Below are 18,494 nucleotides of genomic sequence, written 5' to 3'. Positions count from 1 at the left end.
CTGCACTTTACAGAACAGGCAGCAGTAGCTATTGCAGCTGAGATGAGCAAAATGATTTTCCTTTCATTAAAGGATTGAAGAATAACTGGAAGCGGCTAACTCTCTGGGAGACTATCCTTATCCTCCGCTGTAGTAACCTTGCCTTTAACTCAGGTAGCTTTTCCAACAGCTACAGTAGTCTTTCATTTTTTCGTGTGGAAGTTCTTTCCTGTTACAGTTACCCTTTAAAGCTATTATTTCTGAACTTTTTAGCTCTTGTTCTGTGTCCCTACTGTGACAAATCACTGTACATACTTAACAGATTTCGTTTGAATTAGCTTGACACCAAATGGAATACTGTGTAATGTAGACAAGTTGGACACACCACTGTCTCTTCTACTTACTACATTAGTGTTGTGGTGTTTGCATGAAGCACTGTTTTCTCACTAGTGCCTCTACTTTTGAAACAAATTTTCACAGAGTTGGTAGGAAAAGTTTACATTGATCTCTATTTGCCTTCTGTGAAAGTACATAGAGTTGTTGTTAAAGTACTGCTCCTACTTGAGAACCACTCTTGTTAACTGGGCAGGCAAAAGAGTGAAATTTAAGTCTCATGATCTTCAGTGAAATCACCTGTAATTATGTGAAGGTACCTCAATACTGAGGTGAAAAGCTTGTGTTCCCATTTACTTTTACTAGGCTGTGTTGCCCAAATAATTAAGGTTTATTCATGGGTATAGAGTTTGTTTATTAAAGTATGCTGTTAGAGACTTCCTGGAAGAGGAGCTTAATTGGGATGGGGATTCACTGCTGAGGCATCTTTAATACACAGGAAGTTGTGTAAGGAGTGGTCCAACTCCGGAGTTGTTTAGCAGGTAGCAGTATCAGCTGTAACAGCAGCAGTCCTTTGTTAGTAAGTTCTTGAATAGGGCAAGAGCACCATTTTTAAGGCATGTGTTTTGTAGCAATTAACTGTTTCTAAGGTTTTCATTTTCCTAAAGTAACTTGTAATGTTCCAGATTCACTATATAAAGCTTGAAATACGAAGTAAATCCTTTAATGCATTAAAAGTATGCATGCCCATCTTATCTATGCTTGACCAGCCTGAGTAGCAGATGTGGCTTAGGCCTGCTGTCTGCTTTTGCAGCTCAGAAACCTGGTAGGAATGTTACCAGAGGTGTAGGATTGTTTGCTATGAATTCTTTTCTGTTTATTCCTTACAAACTTCAAACAACACAACCTTTGCTCTGTTCCATGGCTGGAGTTCTGAAGGCATTGATTGGTTACAGGATGCCCTATCTGATTCCGTTTCAAAAATAATAAAGAGCACACTTTGGAGTCATGCTTTGTGCTTCTTCATCTTCCTCAGCTGAGACTATCATGTGCAGCATGGCTGTGGTCCAGCTGCTTTATTTACCCTGGAGTGGCAAGTGTTTCCTATTAATAGGCAGGAACACACAGTTGTAACTTTTCGTCAACTTTGTGAAACAGTATCACTGCTGGAAGAAGTGTCTTGCAGTCATACTGAGTTGTGGTTTTTTCCACTCCTGTAGTTGTACCGATTCTGGGCAGTAACTGCTATTCAAACCTGGTGCAATGGCACCTTTGCTGCTGCTAGATGGGCACTCAGGAGTGGTTCCCTCAGTGCTAAAACATGCTCCTTGTTGCTCAGTTTCCACTAGAAGCAGGATGCATTTGGAAGAATGTGATTAAATTTGCTGCAGCCTTTAGATCTGAAGTAGAATCCATCTGATGTCAGAGCCAGCAGCAGAGTGACAGAGGCGATAGTCTGACAAACTGTAAGTAAATCAGGTAAGGGTTGGTGAATCCCATCCCTTTAAAGAGGACAGTGGTTTTCGGTTACCCATATTTAGAGCAAGAACAAAATATTGCCAAAGTGCCTCATCTGTCTTCAATAAGCTGTTCTCTGGTTCTCAGAGACGTTGAGGTCTACAGTTACCAATTTAAACACTGTATAGGTACAGCAAAGCTCAGCCACCAGAACTGAGCCTAATAAGGTGTCTTCTGCTAGATTGTTTAAATCTCACATTTTGTGATCTAGTAATAGTAAGCCCAGGCTGCAGCCTAAACATCCATGGGGGCATGTGAGAGCAGGAGAGGATCTCATCCCACCTCAGCTGCTTTTCTCAGCATACAGTTGCAAGAGCTGTGTGAAAGAGGAGGCATGTAAACATGCAGAGGGGCTACAACCTTTTTTTCTCTAGGAAAATGAGTTCCAACTTAAGCATGTATAAAATACCAACTTCACAGCTGAAGTAGAGGTAAAAGCATTGTGCAATCATTTCTAGGCACCTGTGTTATTACAAGAACTCCAACTACACTGCCAGTAGGATTCAGTGAGGTTTTTTTTTCCTTATATGAATCCTCTGCCAGCCTGTGGTTTTCTTTTCCCCAAGTCAAATGCGAGTGAGATTTGAGGTTGAAGCCTGTGCCTAATCTGAGTGCCTTAGTCAAGGGAAAGCAATTCCCAGCTTTCACATGCTCTGCTGCATACTGTTCAAAAAGGGGTTGGCGCACCATCCTCGTGGTACGCTGACTTGGTGTATCTTCTTGAGTTCCTCGTGCAAGAATTTTGTGGAGAGCCTGAGGACTGAAAGGTAAACCTGCACTTAACTTTGTTCAAAAGCAGTCAATACATAAACAGAAGATGCCCACATGGAGTACAAACAATTTTGCTGTTATCTGCACGCATTTGTTCTATTTTAACTAATGCAACCAAGTGGACCAAAATAGATTTCCTGTCAGTAATACAGACAAAGCCACTGTAACAGCAGTTAACCAGCATTAGTCCTGTACAAGAAGTGCAGCTTTATTTGTTCATGCCATAATTTACTGTACTAGGTTCTGTGTTGCATCGAACAAAACTATTGTCATAGTATAGCAAGATGGTAAGTGCCAACAGTCAATTGGGGTTCTATTACAGAAGAACAGACCCTCTCATTAGGGCTAATGAGTGGCAATAAAAGTTTTTTTTTTTAATGTTTTCATGTTTCTCTAGCTTCCTACACTTGTTCATCAGCTGTTGTGGTTTAACCCTGGCAGGCAGCTGGGCACCACACAGCTGTTCCCTAAGTAGCCCCATGGGAGTGGGGAGAGGATGGGGGAGGTAAAGGTTAGGAAACTCAGGGGTTGAGGTAAAGACAGTTGGGTAGGTCAAGTAAAAGCTATGCCCCCAGGTAAAGTCAAGAAAGCATTCAATTGCTGCTTCCCCTCAGCAGGCAGTTGTCAGCCATTTACAGGAAAGCAGGGCTCTTGCATAACAGCTTCCTGGGAAGACAAAGGCCATCACTCTGTTCACACACTTCTTTCCCCTCCAGTTTTAAATCTGAGCACATCACAGGGCATGGGCTATCCCTTGGGCTAGCTGCCCTGGCTGTGTCCCCTCCCAGCTCCTGGTGCATCCCCAGCCTCATTGCTGGCAGAGCAGCACAAGAAGCTGAAGAGACCTTGCCTCTGTGCAGGCACTGCTCTGCAACAACTCTAACATCCATGTTATTGCTGCTATTTTCATCAACAATCCAGAACCCAGCATCATGTGAACTTCTAAGAAGAAAATTAACTCTACCTATACCAAAAGCAGGGCATCAGCTGAAAAGCTTCAAACTCCATCAGACACGGTCAATGTGAATTCACACCTTTTATTTTGGAGGATATTTACACTGCAAATCAAGACTAAAAATCATACGCTCTTTGGTAAACAACTGATTGGACTTTTGACAGTATTCATCACGCATTTATTTACAATGTATGCTGCCTGTAACTCTACTTCAGTGAAACAAAAAAGCATAAAGAATATTTCATGTGGATTTCTACAGTCGAGATAGTTGAACAAATGCTTTATCAGTTCTAGTTTTCATAACATAAGTAAAGCGTGGTCAGTGCTGGGATGTTTCAGCTTTGCTCGATCTTGCTTTTACACCCAACAGTTCTGTTCTCAGCTCTCCAGGCTTAGGAGGTATTTCAGGTATACTCTGTTAAAAACAGAAAGACGTCAGTGCTGTAGCAGAAGAAAAACTAAACTCACAGAAACAGTACATTAACATACCCTGTAAGAGATGGCATTATAGCCAAATTGTCGTTACATCTCCCTCATAAAACAGTACATTAACATACTCTGTAGGAGATGGCATTATAGCCAAAACATACAAATTGTCATTACATCTCCCTCATTTTTGAGCAGAGTATAATATTTTTTACAAGCAAAACATCTTGAAAATTAACCTATTACCTTTTTGTAATTTGACTTCTATTTCAAAGTAGCAAAACACACTTTTAGTAAAAGGAGGAAGGAAGCACAGGCTGTTTAAAGGCACAAAGCTGCTCTTTGCCATTTGGGAGAGTAAGCTTGGTGCAGGTGTCTAGCATAGCTTTAAAGCACCAGGTGGAGTTTCTGTAAATATTTTTCTGTCACCAAGAGGAAAAATAAGTCTCGCTGCTTCTAGTGTTTTGTTTTTATAAATTAAATGGATGGGATTACATTTTGAAAGGGTAACAGATGACATTTTAAATATCTTTCCTCCTTAGAATTCTTGCTAGTTTAAAGGGATACAGATCATTCTTAACATGTGCCTATTTACCTCTTAATAAAGTTCTATTATTAAAAACGCGTATCCTTTTACTTATCCGTGAGAAGAGCGGCATCGTTGCTTATATTTTGACACGACTCCAAGTTCTAAGGCCTTTAAGAGACCAAACCGCCCACCGCTACCCCCGGGGGCGCTCGGTCTGCCACTTCCTAATGAGAAGCATCGGTCATCTTCATTAGCGGGGCGGGAGAAAGCCCTGCTTCCACCCCCTTCCCCCTTCCCCTTCTGCACGCCCTTCCAAACAAACCACCGCAGAGCCCCGCGGCAGAGCCGCGGTCCCAGCCCGGCAGGAAGCCCCCGCGGGGGCACCCCTCAGCCCGGCCGCCCCCTATCCCCGGAGCCCCGGGAGCACTCACGAGGTCGGGCCTGTAGTACCTGTGCACCACCTCCGCCCCCGCCAGCATGGCCAGCAGGCTGGCCGCCAGCGTCTTCAGGTAGGTGGGCCAGGGCACGCCGGCGGGCATGGCGGCGGGGCGGGGCGGAGCGGAGCGGAGCGGGGCGGGCGCGCAGGATGCGCGTCAGGGGGACGGGGCCGCCGCGGCACCGGGCACAGCGACCGCTTCCAGGTCGGGCGGGCGGGGAGCGGGCGGCGGGCTGGGGGCGGCGGGGGGCGGCCGGCGCGGACAATAGCCCCATGGCCGCCGGAGGCGCTCCGGGGCCGGGCGGGGAGGCCGAGGAGCTGGGCAGGTAGCGGCGCCCTTCCCTTCCCTTCCCTTCCCTTCCCTTCCCTTCCCTTCCCTTCCCTTCCCCCTTCCCTTCCCTTCCTTCCCTTCCCTTCCCTTCCCTTCCCTTCCCTTCCCTTCCCTTCCCTTCCCTTCCCTTCCCTTCCCTTCCCTGGCCGGTGGCGGGGAGGGGACGTGTGGTTTGTTGAACGTCCCGCGACGCAGACAGCGAGAACAAAGCGCCGGGGATGCGGGCTGAAGGGTTCCCGGCAGGGTAGGGGGAGGCTTTCATCTCGTCACCAAGCGTTGGAGGGCCTGGCTGCCGTACGGTGCGAGGCCTCTCGTTTAAAGGGAGCTTCCCTGTAATGGCAATTCCTTTACAGGAAGGGGATTTCATTAATGTATCCAGTAATAAGACGTGCGTTACAGGGAGACATCTTGTTAGAGGCCGTCCTTGGCTTAGACGCCTTCGTGTCGCTCTCACTTCGTGTCTCTCTCACCGCTTTGCTGTGTGGAATTAGGCACTTAGGGCATTATGAACCAGCCTCTTCGTCTCTCGGCTGTGATCCCTGTTGCAAATCCGGAAATCCGTCTCGTTTGGTTCAGTAACTGCTTTGGTATTTTACATAAAATGCGACTGTGCCAGCTACTGAGGGCTGTACTATGCTCAGAACATCCCCTGGGACTTTGCCAGGCAGCCCCCCAGAAATCTGGGTGGCCTAAGTTCAGATTTATTCTCCGTGACTCAGGGCAGGTGTTTGGGTCACAGTTAGTGGCCTGATGGCACACCTGTGGGCTGCTCCGGCCTAAATCTGACTGACAGTGGGGATATTAAAAATTCTGAAATATCCGTTGCGTAATAGAGAATGATCCCTTCACATCACAATGGTGGCCTTTGAGTTATTTCTATACACCGAAAAATTATTTGATGTTTTTATCGAATAACTTTCATAAAAATATTTCTTGAAAATCTAATGTTCGTGCAATCTGTTCAATGTATTTGTGTTGCCGTGTAATCCATGGACAAGGCGGCTACATAGGCACAAGGGAATGACAGTATGAAGCAGAAGCTTATTTGGGGGTTTGAGGGCTGCACGTGTCTAATAAATACATGGCACAAAAAAGCTGTATATAGCAAGATGTCTCTGTGCATAGATGGAGATTGAATCTGTGTGTGTGAGCACTTCCACGTCGAATAAGAGCAGTATTTGCGTTGGGATCCAGTGTGGGATAACTGGACAGCATCTGCCACGCTCTTTGTTAAAGCCCTTTAATAATCTGCACTGTAACTGATGATTTGTGTACTTGTAATTTTCCGTAGCCCAAAATGACTCATCTATCCATTCGCTGTCAGATCAGATAAAGTAACCAATGTAGAATTAAGAAATCTAAAAGTTGGGAAACTTAAAGGCCAAAGAGTTTTAACTCTATTCTGTTGTGAGTTGTTCGGTAGGCAGTCGGGCTGGTTAATGTGTGCTGCACGCTGTTATTTTCCAGTGTTAGGGGAAATCTCTGTGCTTTCAGAGAACTGGACTGTTAGTGTTGGGTGCAGTGTCACCTCCTATCTGCTAAGCAGCTGGGCTGCTTAATGGATTTGCGTAATGTACTGCCTTGTTAGTAGAGCAGTTATATCACTAAATTTCTAAGTTGTTGATGGGTTATGCCTCTTTTTTTCTCCCTTTTAAAGATATTACGCGTACCTTCAGCAGGCTCAAGCTTTTTACACGTTTCCGTTCCACCAAATGATGACAGCACCGCCTAACATGGAAATCATGACTGAGCAGCCGACTGTAGAGGGCATGCCAGAGCCAGAATTTGCTCAGGAACCTCCTAAAGGTAGTTTGACTGGCCTACACTAAGTGAGCAAAAATGTTAGGAGTTGTTGGAAAAAACATACGTCTGTATTGGTCTCAATAAACAGCTTCTTTAGAGCTGTTGGATTTCCTTTTCTTGGTGCTCTTTGAGAAAGTACTTGGTTAATTGTATTCTGCTAGTAAGATTAGTTATCAAACAAGGAAAAAGCTAAGAAGAAAACCCAGTCATAGTATTCACATTGTTCAGTCTCACAAAATTATCTTGTTCCAGGAAAAGCAGGCTGTTGCTTCAGTGGGTAAGTGTATCGTTTTTAGCTGACTTCATGGGTTTTGGTGTTATGGTAGAGAAGGAAGTTTTCTTTTTTCCAGGCTAAGTTGAAATTTATTTATTTATTTTAATTTCTGCCAGAGAAATACAGTATGATATTGTTTGAAATATTTGTTTAACTGGTGGTTTAGTGTGTTGCAACCACAAATACTGAATTGCTAAGACACTAAATGTTGTTTGTTTGTTTGTTTCAGTGAGTCTTATTTAAACAAATACAAAAAAATGCTGGAAACGGTCCCATGTATTACACAAGTTCTGTATTTTATGCACTTGTGCATTGCCTTTCTTTTCCCTCACTAAGGTTTTGTGGAGTTAGATTTCACAGTAACCTTGCCAAGGAAAGAACCCTTGTTGCTCTTTGCTTGCTCTTTACCACATAAAAAGGCAGTGGTTTCTGCCATGCTTAAATTCTGATTCTGCAGCAAATATGAATGCAGAGTTTAGTCTTGCTTTTAATACCTAGATGGTCAGAGCTCTCTGTACCAAAGCAATACAGCAGCGAATTCATGCAATAACATTGCTTGCTTACGTGCGTCCTTTGATAAGCTTCAGTTTTTCTTTATAAGTTGTAATGCTTGGCCAGGTGAAATCCAGGAAGAAACCTCTATTTTTAAATAGATGGGACTGCTGAGTTCATTCACTGCATTACTCACTACAGTTAGCATGCATCCCACGTGCTGTATGGTAAGGCTTCTTTTGCAGCTTTATTCCTGGAATAATGTGAGTTACCATGAACACAGGGACTGTACTTTCAAGTATTTTTAGGTGACTGTAACCTTGTGTTATTAAACTGTTCACTAATATTTTTTTGCAAAAATTGGAAGCTGAATAAAGCCTTAGAAGTCAGGGCTTGCAAATTTACCAGGTATCTGTGAAATCTGCAGGAGCATGTATGAAAGGCAAAGATTCGATGTCCAACTGCGTGCTGTGATTTAAAAAAAAAAAAAAAGGGGGAGAACGTTCAGGATTGCCCTCTGAAAGGCTGCCCTGGCATTGTGGCCAGGCAGTTCATCTTTCATGACAGTGTCTGGTTGGTAGGTGTCTTACCAGCTTGACAGTTAGGAGAATTTATCCTGCCTCACTTGAAATACTTCAACTACTCTGAGCTGGATGACACTCTTGCATTTTGCAATTACATGAAAACCTCCTAGTTCTACAAGGGATAGGAAAGAAAAGCTGCTTACGTGCCTCACCAAGTCTGCACCTTTCTCGTTTCTCCTTCGTTGTGACTCAACTGGCTGGAGTACTGTTACTATAGCTTTCCTAAGCAGTTGCTCCAAGGGTGTGGTGGGAATTTCACGTGGCTTTTGTCCTGCTTCTTGCAAGAAAGCTGACTGCAAACAAGAACAGCCCCAAAAAAGCAGGCTGAGGGCAGTGCCTCAGTATCCATCATATTTGTTTTCTGAGAGAGGATATCATCTAGAAACTGAAAATATGATGGAGTCTCAATTTTAAATTAATAGATTACTTTGGCTCTTTGCTGATTGCTGCCAAGTAAGTTTCCCTATTTTCAAATGGTGTTCTGCAACTTGACATTATTAATGAACAAAGATAGATTTCTGTTCGCAAAGAGTGATTTCTAGGTTCATGTTGTGACTATTACCTGTGCTGTTTCAATTTCCAAGCTTAAGGGGACAAAAGACAAGGAAATTTCAATTGAGCGGGTAGTGACTACTTTATGTTTGCATTTTGTAAATAAAAATTAATGTTTGGTGTCACTCCTTCAAATTGAGACCTGTAAGCTCTCATACGTTACCTTGCTATATGATGCACTGAGCTGTATCTATTCTGTAAATGATAAATTGTGAATAGCTTATGCAGTGTTCAGTTCCTGTGTTTGTTTCTCTGACGAGTTTATGCCTTACACTCTAGGTAATATTTCAGACCTATTGCTCTTGGTGTGCAGTTTGGTTTCTTTGATATGTAATCCATAACAAACTTTCATATTTGGAAGCTGAAGTGTGAATAGTAGACTGTAATTTAGTTTAGCATTGCTTGGAATGCTAAGATTTCATGCTCTGGCATATTCTCCAAAAGAAATGAAACTATTTCCAAAAGATTGTTGCATACAGCATGTAAACAACATAACCTAGCCAAGAGATTATTCTTTGCTCGTATCCTAAGTCAGCGTAGTTGCCTGTGAATAGTGTGTGTGCCTGTGGTGCAGAGACACGCAAGATGGCCCTGTGCTGAGCCTGGAAAACTGAAATTCATCTGGTAATTGTTTAAGTTCTTAAATTTTGAAGGCAAATTTCTGTTTGATTTCTTTTTGTATTCATGCATTCAGTTCGGTCTATCTGAATGTCCATGCTGCAGCATTAGAAACGTACAGAAAATATATTTGCTGTGTTTCAGAAGTTAAAAAAGGAGGAAGGAAGAGAAAAGCCAAAGCAACTGAGCCAAAGCAACCCAAAAAGCCTGCTGCTAAAAAAGAAAAACCGACTAAGTCAAAAGGCAAACAGGAGAAGATCACAGATACTTTTAAAGTCAAAAGAAAAGTGGACCGCTTTAATGGTGTATCTGAAGCTGAACTTCTGACCAAGACTTTACCTGATATTCTGACCTTCGATCTGGACATCGTAATAGTAAGTAGCTCACAAAGACCTGGCAGAAATGCTCTGTGTTATCACTTACAATCCACTCACAATGGTTGTGACTTACGTTCCTTCTGCATGCTCATCTGTATTACTTACACGGCAAGATCTTGCAAGATAAAGTATCGAAACTGCTTCCTGTGTGTCTAGCTGCTTTGCATTTTCTGTTAAAATTAATAGAAATATAATTCGAATTTCTAAGAAGTCTAAGGCTTACGTATACTACATAGTCGTGAAAGACCATTACTTGACAATTTACTGGAAGTGCTACACCAGTGGTTATAAAATACATGCCACGAGCTGCTCCTTTGACATTGTACCTCTAAACGAGACCCTGCTCTAAAATTGTCAATTTTTTAAACTAACAATGGAAGATATCAATAACATGGTTTTGTTTATTGACAGTAACTTCAGAGAATTGAATAAGCTTCCTGGCTGTAACTTGATTACATTTTTGACTAGAAAGCCATGTTCTAATCGTTAAAACAGACTGGTATCTTGCTTTGTAGATTGGCATAAACCCTGGCTTGATGGCAGCTTACAAAGGACATCATTATCCTGGACCTGGGAACCATTTTTGTAAGTTTTTAATTTTCCTTTCTTTTTAACTATTTCCGTAAGTTTTTTCTCTTCCCATATTTTTATAGAACTTGCAGAACCCTGTTAGAACTTGTGGCGCTTTAAACCAGTTTGGGGTTTTATTGGGTGGAGAGCGGGATTTTGCTTTTAACACTGAGATTGATTTAAATGCTGTAACTTTCTGACAAACAGCGTACGTAAAAAGGAATGAAATAAAAGAGGAGTAATCAGTGACTTTCAGTGTAGGTTTAGAATTGTCAGGTAAACGCAGTTTAACAGGTTATGTTAGTAAATAACTTCTTAGTGTGTTAGTATGCAACATAAGGAATAAAAAATTAAATTGCTGGTACTTGAGTTACCAAGGGTAAATCAGTAGGCATCAGCTTCTGATACAGAATAAGACTACGTGCATTTTCCCCAGAAAGTATTTCAGCAAACCCCTCTTCTTGCATTTACTCATTTCTGCTAAACAAGCTTTCTAACTTTTACGAAAAAGCAACAACCGCTGCCTTTTCCCAGTAGGCAAATGTATCTAGTGTACTCGATTCTCCAGACAGTTTGTTTTTTTTTTTCCTGTGTGTTTTTCTGTTTAAGTAACATTTTCTGCAGCACGTTCTCATACCTGAACTCTGTTGAATACTCTGGTTTGTATAGTGGGAGTCATTCTACCTGTGGTAGTAGGGAGTTCCCCGTAGGCTAATTTGCAGCCCTGTGATACTCCAGCCAAAATGCTTCAGGTATCCAGCAGACCAGTAAATCAGGCTTGGTTATTTTTTTCTAGTGTTCTTTACCAAGAAGCAGACCACATATACATGCTCTGACAAATCCAAGCATTTGTAAGTTTCTTGGATCATTAAGAACTACCTGTGCTTAATTTGTCCTTAAGAGATTGGCACTGTACATCACACAAGCTATACTTTTTTACATTAACTGTTGATATAAGATGTTAACACGTTCTGTTGGAGAGGGCCCAGCACAAGAAGCAATTACAAAGATGTAAAACAGAACCAACGCTCCTTGTATTCGTCACATCTTTCCCTCAAAATCCATATACATATTCATACCCTTTCTAAGTGATTTACAGAATGTAAAGCTCCATACTGAGCTTCTGGAGTGTAAGTCTGCTTTCCGTACCAGTGATTGTGGTGAGGGAGTCCTGTTGCTCACTGGGCATTTTCTGTGCTCTTGGAACAGGTAAAATGAGTTTGGTTATTTTAAACTTTTATAGATAGGGTAATAGTCATCCCCAAATTAGCTGATGCTCTGTTAACATAGACTCTTCCTGTAGCATTCCAGTACTCTGTGTTGGTAGTCAAGGGTTTTTTATTGGTGGTGTGTGTTGGTTTTGTTTTTGTTTATTTGTTTTTAAAGGCAAATACATATCTTCCTACTTCTCAGGGAAGTGTCTCTTCATGTCTGGTCTAAGCAATGAACAGCTGAACCATATGGATGACCACACCTTACCACATAAATACGGCATTGGATTTACAAACATGGTGGAAAGGACAACACCTGGAAGCAAAGACCTCTCCAGGTAGGATAACGCAGGAGAATGTCACACTTGTTAATGAATTAATAGTTATAATTTTGAATGATTTTTTTTCTTTTTACCTTCTCTTTTAGTAAAGAGTTTCGGGAAGGAGGGCGAATTCTGATGCAGAAATTACAAAAGTATAAACCTCGTATAGCAGCTTTCAATGGAAAATGTGAGAATCTTAACTTTGAATGAGTTTGTTCTATCCGTGGCTTTTTTTGTCCACTCATCCCGTCATCTTCTCATTTTTAGGTATTTATGAAATTTTTAGTAGAGAAGTTTTTGGAATAAAAGTTAAGAACTTGGAATTTGGATTGCAGCCACACAAGGTGCCAGATACAGAAACTGTAAGTACTGATACTGAAGAACAACAGCAGAGCACTCCATTTGGATTATTTCAAAAGCAATGAAATCTGAGGGCTTACCCCCAATTACAGTAATGTCAAAGTTTGACCAAAGTACAAGGAATGCGAAAGGCTTTCTCTTAAACAGAGAAAGTGTGATTGGGCAATTTTCAGGCACATCTTTCATATAGCTTCATCAGACTTGCAGATTTTATTTAGGAAATTGTATATTATGGCTAGTAGGTTAGCTCATTCTCTGAGGAGTATTTAAAATATGAATAAAATATGCATGCCCTTGTAACCATCATCTACTTTGATCTGATTATCTGTGTCCAATTCTCTGTATGCTGTCACTGGGTTTTGATACTGAACATGACTGTGGTGCTAGTAGTGCCACAGCAGGGGAGAAAGAATAGCAAGTCCATTGTTGTGCTGTTCCACACTACAGCACTGCTGCTTTGGGCATGCCCAAGCACTTTAATCAGACTCAGTCTTCTTAAGCTGATTTGCAGCTTGAAATTAAGTTGGACACTTAAAGTACGTCTTGATGAAGAGTGCATTAATCATGGACATCTAGCGCTGGAAAATACCTCATTCATCACAGACATCTGCTGCTGGAAGGTATCTCAAGAGACCAGCTATGTATCATCACAAATAGGTTTGTTTAACCTGCTCTTACAAACCTCCAGCAAAGGCGATTGCACTACCTGCCCAGGCAGCTTATTCCAAAGCTTCGTTGCCTGTTCAGTTCAAACTTTTGGGTTGTTTTTCTATCTATCCCAAATCACTAGTGCTTCAAGTCCAAGCTGTCCTGTTCTAATGGTGGAGTGTTGCCATTAGAGCCTAAAGAGCTGTTGGTGATAAAATGCTTCCTTCTTAAGTAGTATTTGTAAAAGATAAATAATCCTATTTACAAGTACTTGTTCATAAATACTGCACTGTAATAAATGTACTGGATACAATTCCTTCTTTCTGAACTAACTTCAAGCCTTTAGAAAGGGCTGTTGGCAGAGACAGAGAGACTTAAATTGGCTTCACCCATGCTGACTCCAGAATTTCAAACCCTGGCAAGCGTGATGCAGACGTACTTGGCCAAGAAGCAAGGCTAATTAACCCGTGATGTCTTTCTCACTGGGGTGGGGTTTTTGCATACTAGCACGTACTCCTCTGCGGATCTGGCTCCAAACTCCACTTGCTCAGAGAGCTCTGCCATGTGCTACACTCTCAGGCATATACTTGTAAATTTTAAGTATTGTAACACACACTTGTACTACCTCTCCTGCAGCACATACTCAAGTGGTGAGAATTGTCCTAGCTTCAACAGCCGATAATCAGCCTCTGTCTTTAGGAAAAGACATTTAGCTGGCTGGGAAAAATGAAGGGCTCTTTTTATCCTGTCCCGGGCTCCTTTTATCCTCTCCCAGAACCACCTTCAGCATCAGCTGATGTTTGTACAAAGGTTTAAAACAATAACATGAGCTTAACTGTCAAGTTATTCTTGATGCATTATATATTAGCTAATAATTCAGGGACCAGTAATGCTATTTTTCTTGCTCTGTGTCTCAAGCTCTGCTACGTTATGCCATCATCCAGTGCAAGATGTGCTCAGTTTCCTCGTGCGCAAGATAAGGTTCATTATTACATAAAGCTAAAAGACTTAAGGGATCAACTGAAAGGCATTGCACCAAACACAGAGGTGCAGGAAGTGCAGTACACGTTTGACTTGCAACTTGCACAAGGTATAGTGTTTATTTTCTTAGTGCTTTGTAAAGGTGTAGCATGACATACAACACAACTAGCAGATGCACAAGCAAAAGGAAATTAAAAAAATCATGGGGGGGGGGGAAGATGTATCATCCACCCTAAATCGCATGGTATAGAGCCGGAGATTCTACTCTTTTTAATGCAGCTTTAATTATCTAAGGGGAGCTGGAATTACCTGGTAAAATGTGTGGCTGTTTTTTTCAAATGTTATCTTATAAAAATGCTCAGTGATCGTTTTTATTCTTAATACTTGAAGTCTTCTCTTTCTGCAGAGGATGCCAAAAAAATGGCTGTCAAAGAAGAAAAATACGATCCAGGTTATGAAGCAGCATATGGAGGAGCTTACTGTGATCGTGCACCATATGAAAGTGAACAGTGCAATTTCTCTTCAAACGGAACTGGTAAGGAGTGGTGCTTGGGGCATTCGGTCTGTAAACCATTGTATATAGCTTTTTATAACCATTCCATACATTTAATTTTCTACCCTTTCAGCACTTCCACAATTCATACAATATATTTAAAGTATAGCATCAGTTAGACTCATATAACTGAGGGAATGTGCAGTCTTTCTGGGAGGAAGCGGGGAGAAAAGCCATTTTCTCTATTTAAAATCATTTATCTGCAACTTCAAATTGTTCTCCTAAACTCTGTCTCCCAGGACATGACAAACAGACATCACTTGTGACTTACACAGTCACTATTTTTGATTGCTTTGACTTTTGTATAAACGCACCATGTTCTCCAGACAAGTGTTTCATTTTTTTTTCGTTCCTAAGGAAAGCAAAGACAGAGAATGGTGAAACAGATAAAATCACAGTACAATACAAAGTACAACTGAGATCGTTTCGTTACTGGTGGGGTAGATGAAGGAGGAGTATTTTAATGGTGTCATCCAAATAATGTAATGTGTTAGGATAGCTGGTGTAGTGACCATACAGTTTGCCTTGAATAATCTGAAGACAAACGTTACTATTTTTACATCATGGATGGGCAATCACCAAAACCCAGACCATACAGCAGTTTGGTATTCTTCAGCTTTTAGTGTGGAAGCAGTTTAAGAGCAGGAGAAAAACAAATTTTCGCTATCTGTAGGTTTTCTGTGTTTGAAGTTCGTGCAACTTCTTGAGTAAAGTGTGATTTTCAGTCCTGACAATTTTGGAAAAAAATTGTAAGGAAATTAAGAAAGGAGCAAAGAAGAACAGAATGAAGACTAGAGAGATGAGTGTAGTGATCTTACTGTAACTAAGAAGTCAGGAATTTTACTTCCTAAAATACTACCAACTGTAATTAAAAAAAATATGAAAAACAATGGCAGAGGCCTTTCAGAACTTAAAGGGGGCTTATAAAAAAATGGACAAAGGAATGGTTTTAAATTAAAAGAGGGGAGATTTAGATTAGATTTTAAGAGAAAATTCTTTACTCAGGGATGGTGAGGCACTGGAACATGTTGCCCAGAGAAGCTGTGGATGCCCCATTCCTGGAGGTGTTCCAGGGCCAGGCTGGATGGGGCTTTGGGCAACCTGGGCTGGTGGGAGGTGTCCCTGCCCATGGCAGAGGGTTGGAACTGGGTGGTCTGTAATGGCCCTTCCAACCCAAACCCTTCTATGATACTATGAAGTAGTAACTGCCACCTTCATCTGAAGTCATGAATTTTTAGTCCTAATCTCATTTATGTTGTAAACTGAACTTTTGCATTGTCTATCCTATTTTGTCAAAGAGAATGTCCCTTAGAGAAGAAGAATTTTATTTATAGGAAACACTGCAAAATAAATACTCTTTTAAACATTTAGACTCGTAATTTACATATACACCACCCTTAAATTCACTCTTCAAAGAAGATATGAAGGAAATATAACTGGGGGGGAATGATCTGGATCTACAGAAGTAAACACTCAAAGGAAATAAGTTGGAGTCTAAATAGGAAGCTGAAAAGTAGAAGGAAAGATGGAAACTGAAAATATCTTTAGGGGTAGTGATGTTTGGGGGGGGGTGTTTTATTTTTAATTATTTTATTTTAGTTGATGGATTCGAATCGACTGTATTTTTTTCATCTCTATGTTATTATTTTTGTTTTGTTTGTTTTCTATCGGCAGGCAATCCACAGTATTGTGAGGGGTCATCATCCTTTGGTGAAGTTCCTAATGGACAGTGGATGACACAGTCCTTTGCAGACCAGATTCCAGAGTTCAACGCTGACATGACACAAGAACCAGAGGGAAGCAGTGCGTAAGGGCTGTTTCTTCTCAGCTATGCATACATGCTGCAGTTTTAATGCAGTGGTGAAGATTGGTACCTCGGTTCTCCAACTGAAGCATTTTAATAGTATTTTATCTCCTTTAGTTATTTTATTATAGTCCAAAGTAAGTGTGTGGTAGGCTCAAATGAATGAACTAGGTAATTTTAAGGAACTGTCGAAACTTTTTAAAAAAAAGTTAGCCTTTTTTGTATATGAGTTTTATATTTAATGTATGCCATTTCTTGCAGTTTTTGACAAATTGCTTTCCCATTGTGTCAATTTCTTTGGGGCGTTAATTTTATTCCATGAACTGTAATGTAGTAGTAAGAACAGCAGTATACTTTTTATTGATGCCTCAATGTCCTTTTATATATCTAGAGGGGAAAATGGGAAGTGTACCCTTACCTTACATGAAGTGGTGTTTTTAATTATGCACAGTTAAACAAATTGTGCTTTTTAAGACTTCCTTTTACTTTCTTAAAAAGTGCAGAAGGTTAAGTTCTGCAGCTGTGAGTACTGAGCATTTTCTAGGGCAGGAATAGAGAGGTCTGTCTGTCTAGTGATTGGAACATATTCAGGGTTAAGGGAGCAGAGACATCTCAAGTCAAAATGCTGGGGAGGAAAATTTGTGTCACGCGGGACAGGACCTTAAATATTCTAGCTGAGCTGTCTTAGGGTAAGTTGTTCCTATCATTCCATCTATTTTCCCCTTAAATTCTGATGTAAGGAACTGGAATTCCTTAAAAAACAGTGGTTCTTGAATCTGTGGCATTTAAATTCTCAGTCACTTGTGTGATTAGTCTCTTCACCTGACCTCTAGCAGAACAGGTTACATTTGCAGGGAAGTGAAAGACCATATTCCCTGTAAAGATATCTACAGTCATGTTATTTCTATCAGGTACAATTAGCACAGGGTGAAAGAAGATTATGATTTAGCTGTTTTTAACATTAATTTATCTTCAATCTGTAAGACCTTAGAGGGTGTTCTTATTACTCTTACAAGTGAAAAATACTAAGGTGAAGACAAGGGCAGCTGTTCCATGAACAAGAAGTCAGCTGTTGGAACTAGAGCTCTCTTCTTTCGAACTTGCGGAAATAATACACACTTTTGGCCAATACTCGTGGCCTGAGAAAGAAATGAGAATCCATGCTTGTGCCTAACTATCATCTTCTTTCCCTCTTTTATTACGTGAGGAAGAGATGAAGTAAAAGCAATAAGCTGATCAAAACATTCAAGTTTTGATTATCTTATGAGAGAAGGTGCTTCACATACTTGAAAAACAGATACAAACAGTATCTCCACAGTCCGTGCTGGTCAGAGGTTCCTGTACCAGTCTTATCCTTTCCTCACAGCCATTGACAGTTGCCATGCATTGAGTGTAACTAGTTGGCATAGATAGTAATCCTGCTGTAACATCTCTCACGGAGATCACACACTGTCACCCTGCTGTGAGGCAGGTATGATGTTTACAGTTTTCTTCCTAAATGATGTGGCTTAATTCTGAGCGTCTGAAATCAAGGAGTGTGCATTATGATTATGTTGATTAGCTCCAGCATAAAGCTGTTCAATATATTGTCAAAAAGGTATAGGATTTGTCTTGTCTGTTATTTAATGTGTACTGTATCATGTATTGCTGTTTACATGGACATTTTCCTGCAGGTGCTCAAAGTATCTTGTATCAGGGATTTGTTACAATTCAATTTTATTTTTCAGCAACATCAGAAGCATGTAACTAGCACTGCTGATTAGGTGGTATAGTAGTACGTAACTACTGTACCGCTATCCTGTTTGATTTGGGGGTAGGGAAAGGCCTCTCCTTGAACAGAGGCACCTACTAGATTATCTGGGTGTAAAATACAGTTAAGTATATAATGACCGTTTCACTAAATATTGCAATTTATGTGTATTTCCTCAGAATGGTGCTCTTTTCATTACAGTAATACAGAGGTTCTTAACCTGTCTTAAATCTATCTCTGTTTCACAATAAAATCAGGAATTGTATTGCAGTGTGTTTGAATGTGCTTTTGCATCTTGCTAGCAGTGCTCTAAATA

General features: G+C 41.0%; 2 protein-coding genes across 5 annotated transcripts; one reads left to right on the top strand and one right to left on the bottom strand.

The window, feature by feature from the left end:
* Positions 1–3,618: 3,618 nt before the first annotated feature.
* Positions 3,619–5,102, bottom strand: UQCC6 (ubiquinol-cytochrome c reductase complex assembly factor 6). Its single transcript, XM_048057393.2, has 2 exons — positions 4,943–5,102; positions 3,619–3,971 (listed from the first exon to the last, which is right to left on the bottom strand). The coding sequence occupies exons 1-2, from the start codon at positions 5,048–5,050 to the stop codon at positions 3,876–3,878; spliced, it is 204 nt and encodes a 67-aa protein (XP_047913350.1). The 5' UTR covers positions 5,051–5,102; the 3' UTR covers positions 3,619–3,875.
* TDG (thymine DNA glycosylase) lies at positions 5,071–18,448 on the top strand. 4 transcript variants are annotated; one of them, XM_066997358.1, is made up of 10 exons: positions 5,071–5,152; positions 6,936–7,084; positions 9,746–9,975; positions 10,494–10,563; positions 11,962–12,097; positions 12,187–12,269; positions 12,350–12,444; positions 14,009–14,180; positions 14,478–14,606; positions 16,299–18,448. In XM_066997358.1, exons 2-10 carry the CDS (start codon positions 6,991–6,993, stop codon positions 16,433–16,435), a joined length of 1,146 nt encoding a protein of 381 aa, XP_066853459.1. In that variant the 5' UTR covers positions 5,071–5,152; positions 6,936–6,990; the 3' UTR covers positions 16,436–18,448. The 4 variants fall into 4 exon arrangements, with proteins under 4 accessions (XP_066853459.1, XP_066853455.1, XP_066853456.1 ...); XM_066997354.1 differs by having other exon boundaries at positions 5,146–5,273; XM_066997355.1 differs by lacking the exon at positions 5,071–5,152 and adding an exon at positions 5,401–5,522.
* The last annotated feature ends 46 nt before the right edge of the window (positions 18,449–18,494 follow it).

Source organism: Anser cygnoides, chromosome 1, assembly GCF_040182565.1.
Source record: "Anser cygnoides isolate HZ-2024a breed goose chromosome 1, Taihu_goose_T2T_genome, whole genome shotgun sequence".
Classification (NCBI taxonomy): Eukaryota; Metazoa; Chordata; class Aves; order Anseriformes; family Anatidae; genus Anser; species Anser cygnoides.
The sequence above is the reverse complement of the archived record's forward strand: the minus strand, read 5'-3'. Positions and strand labels throughout refer to the sequence as shown.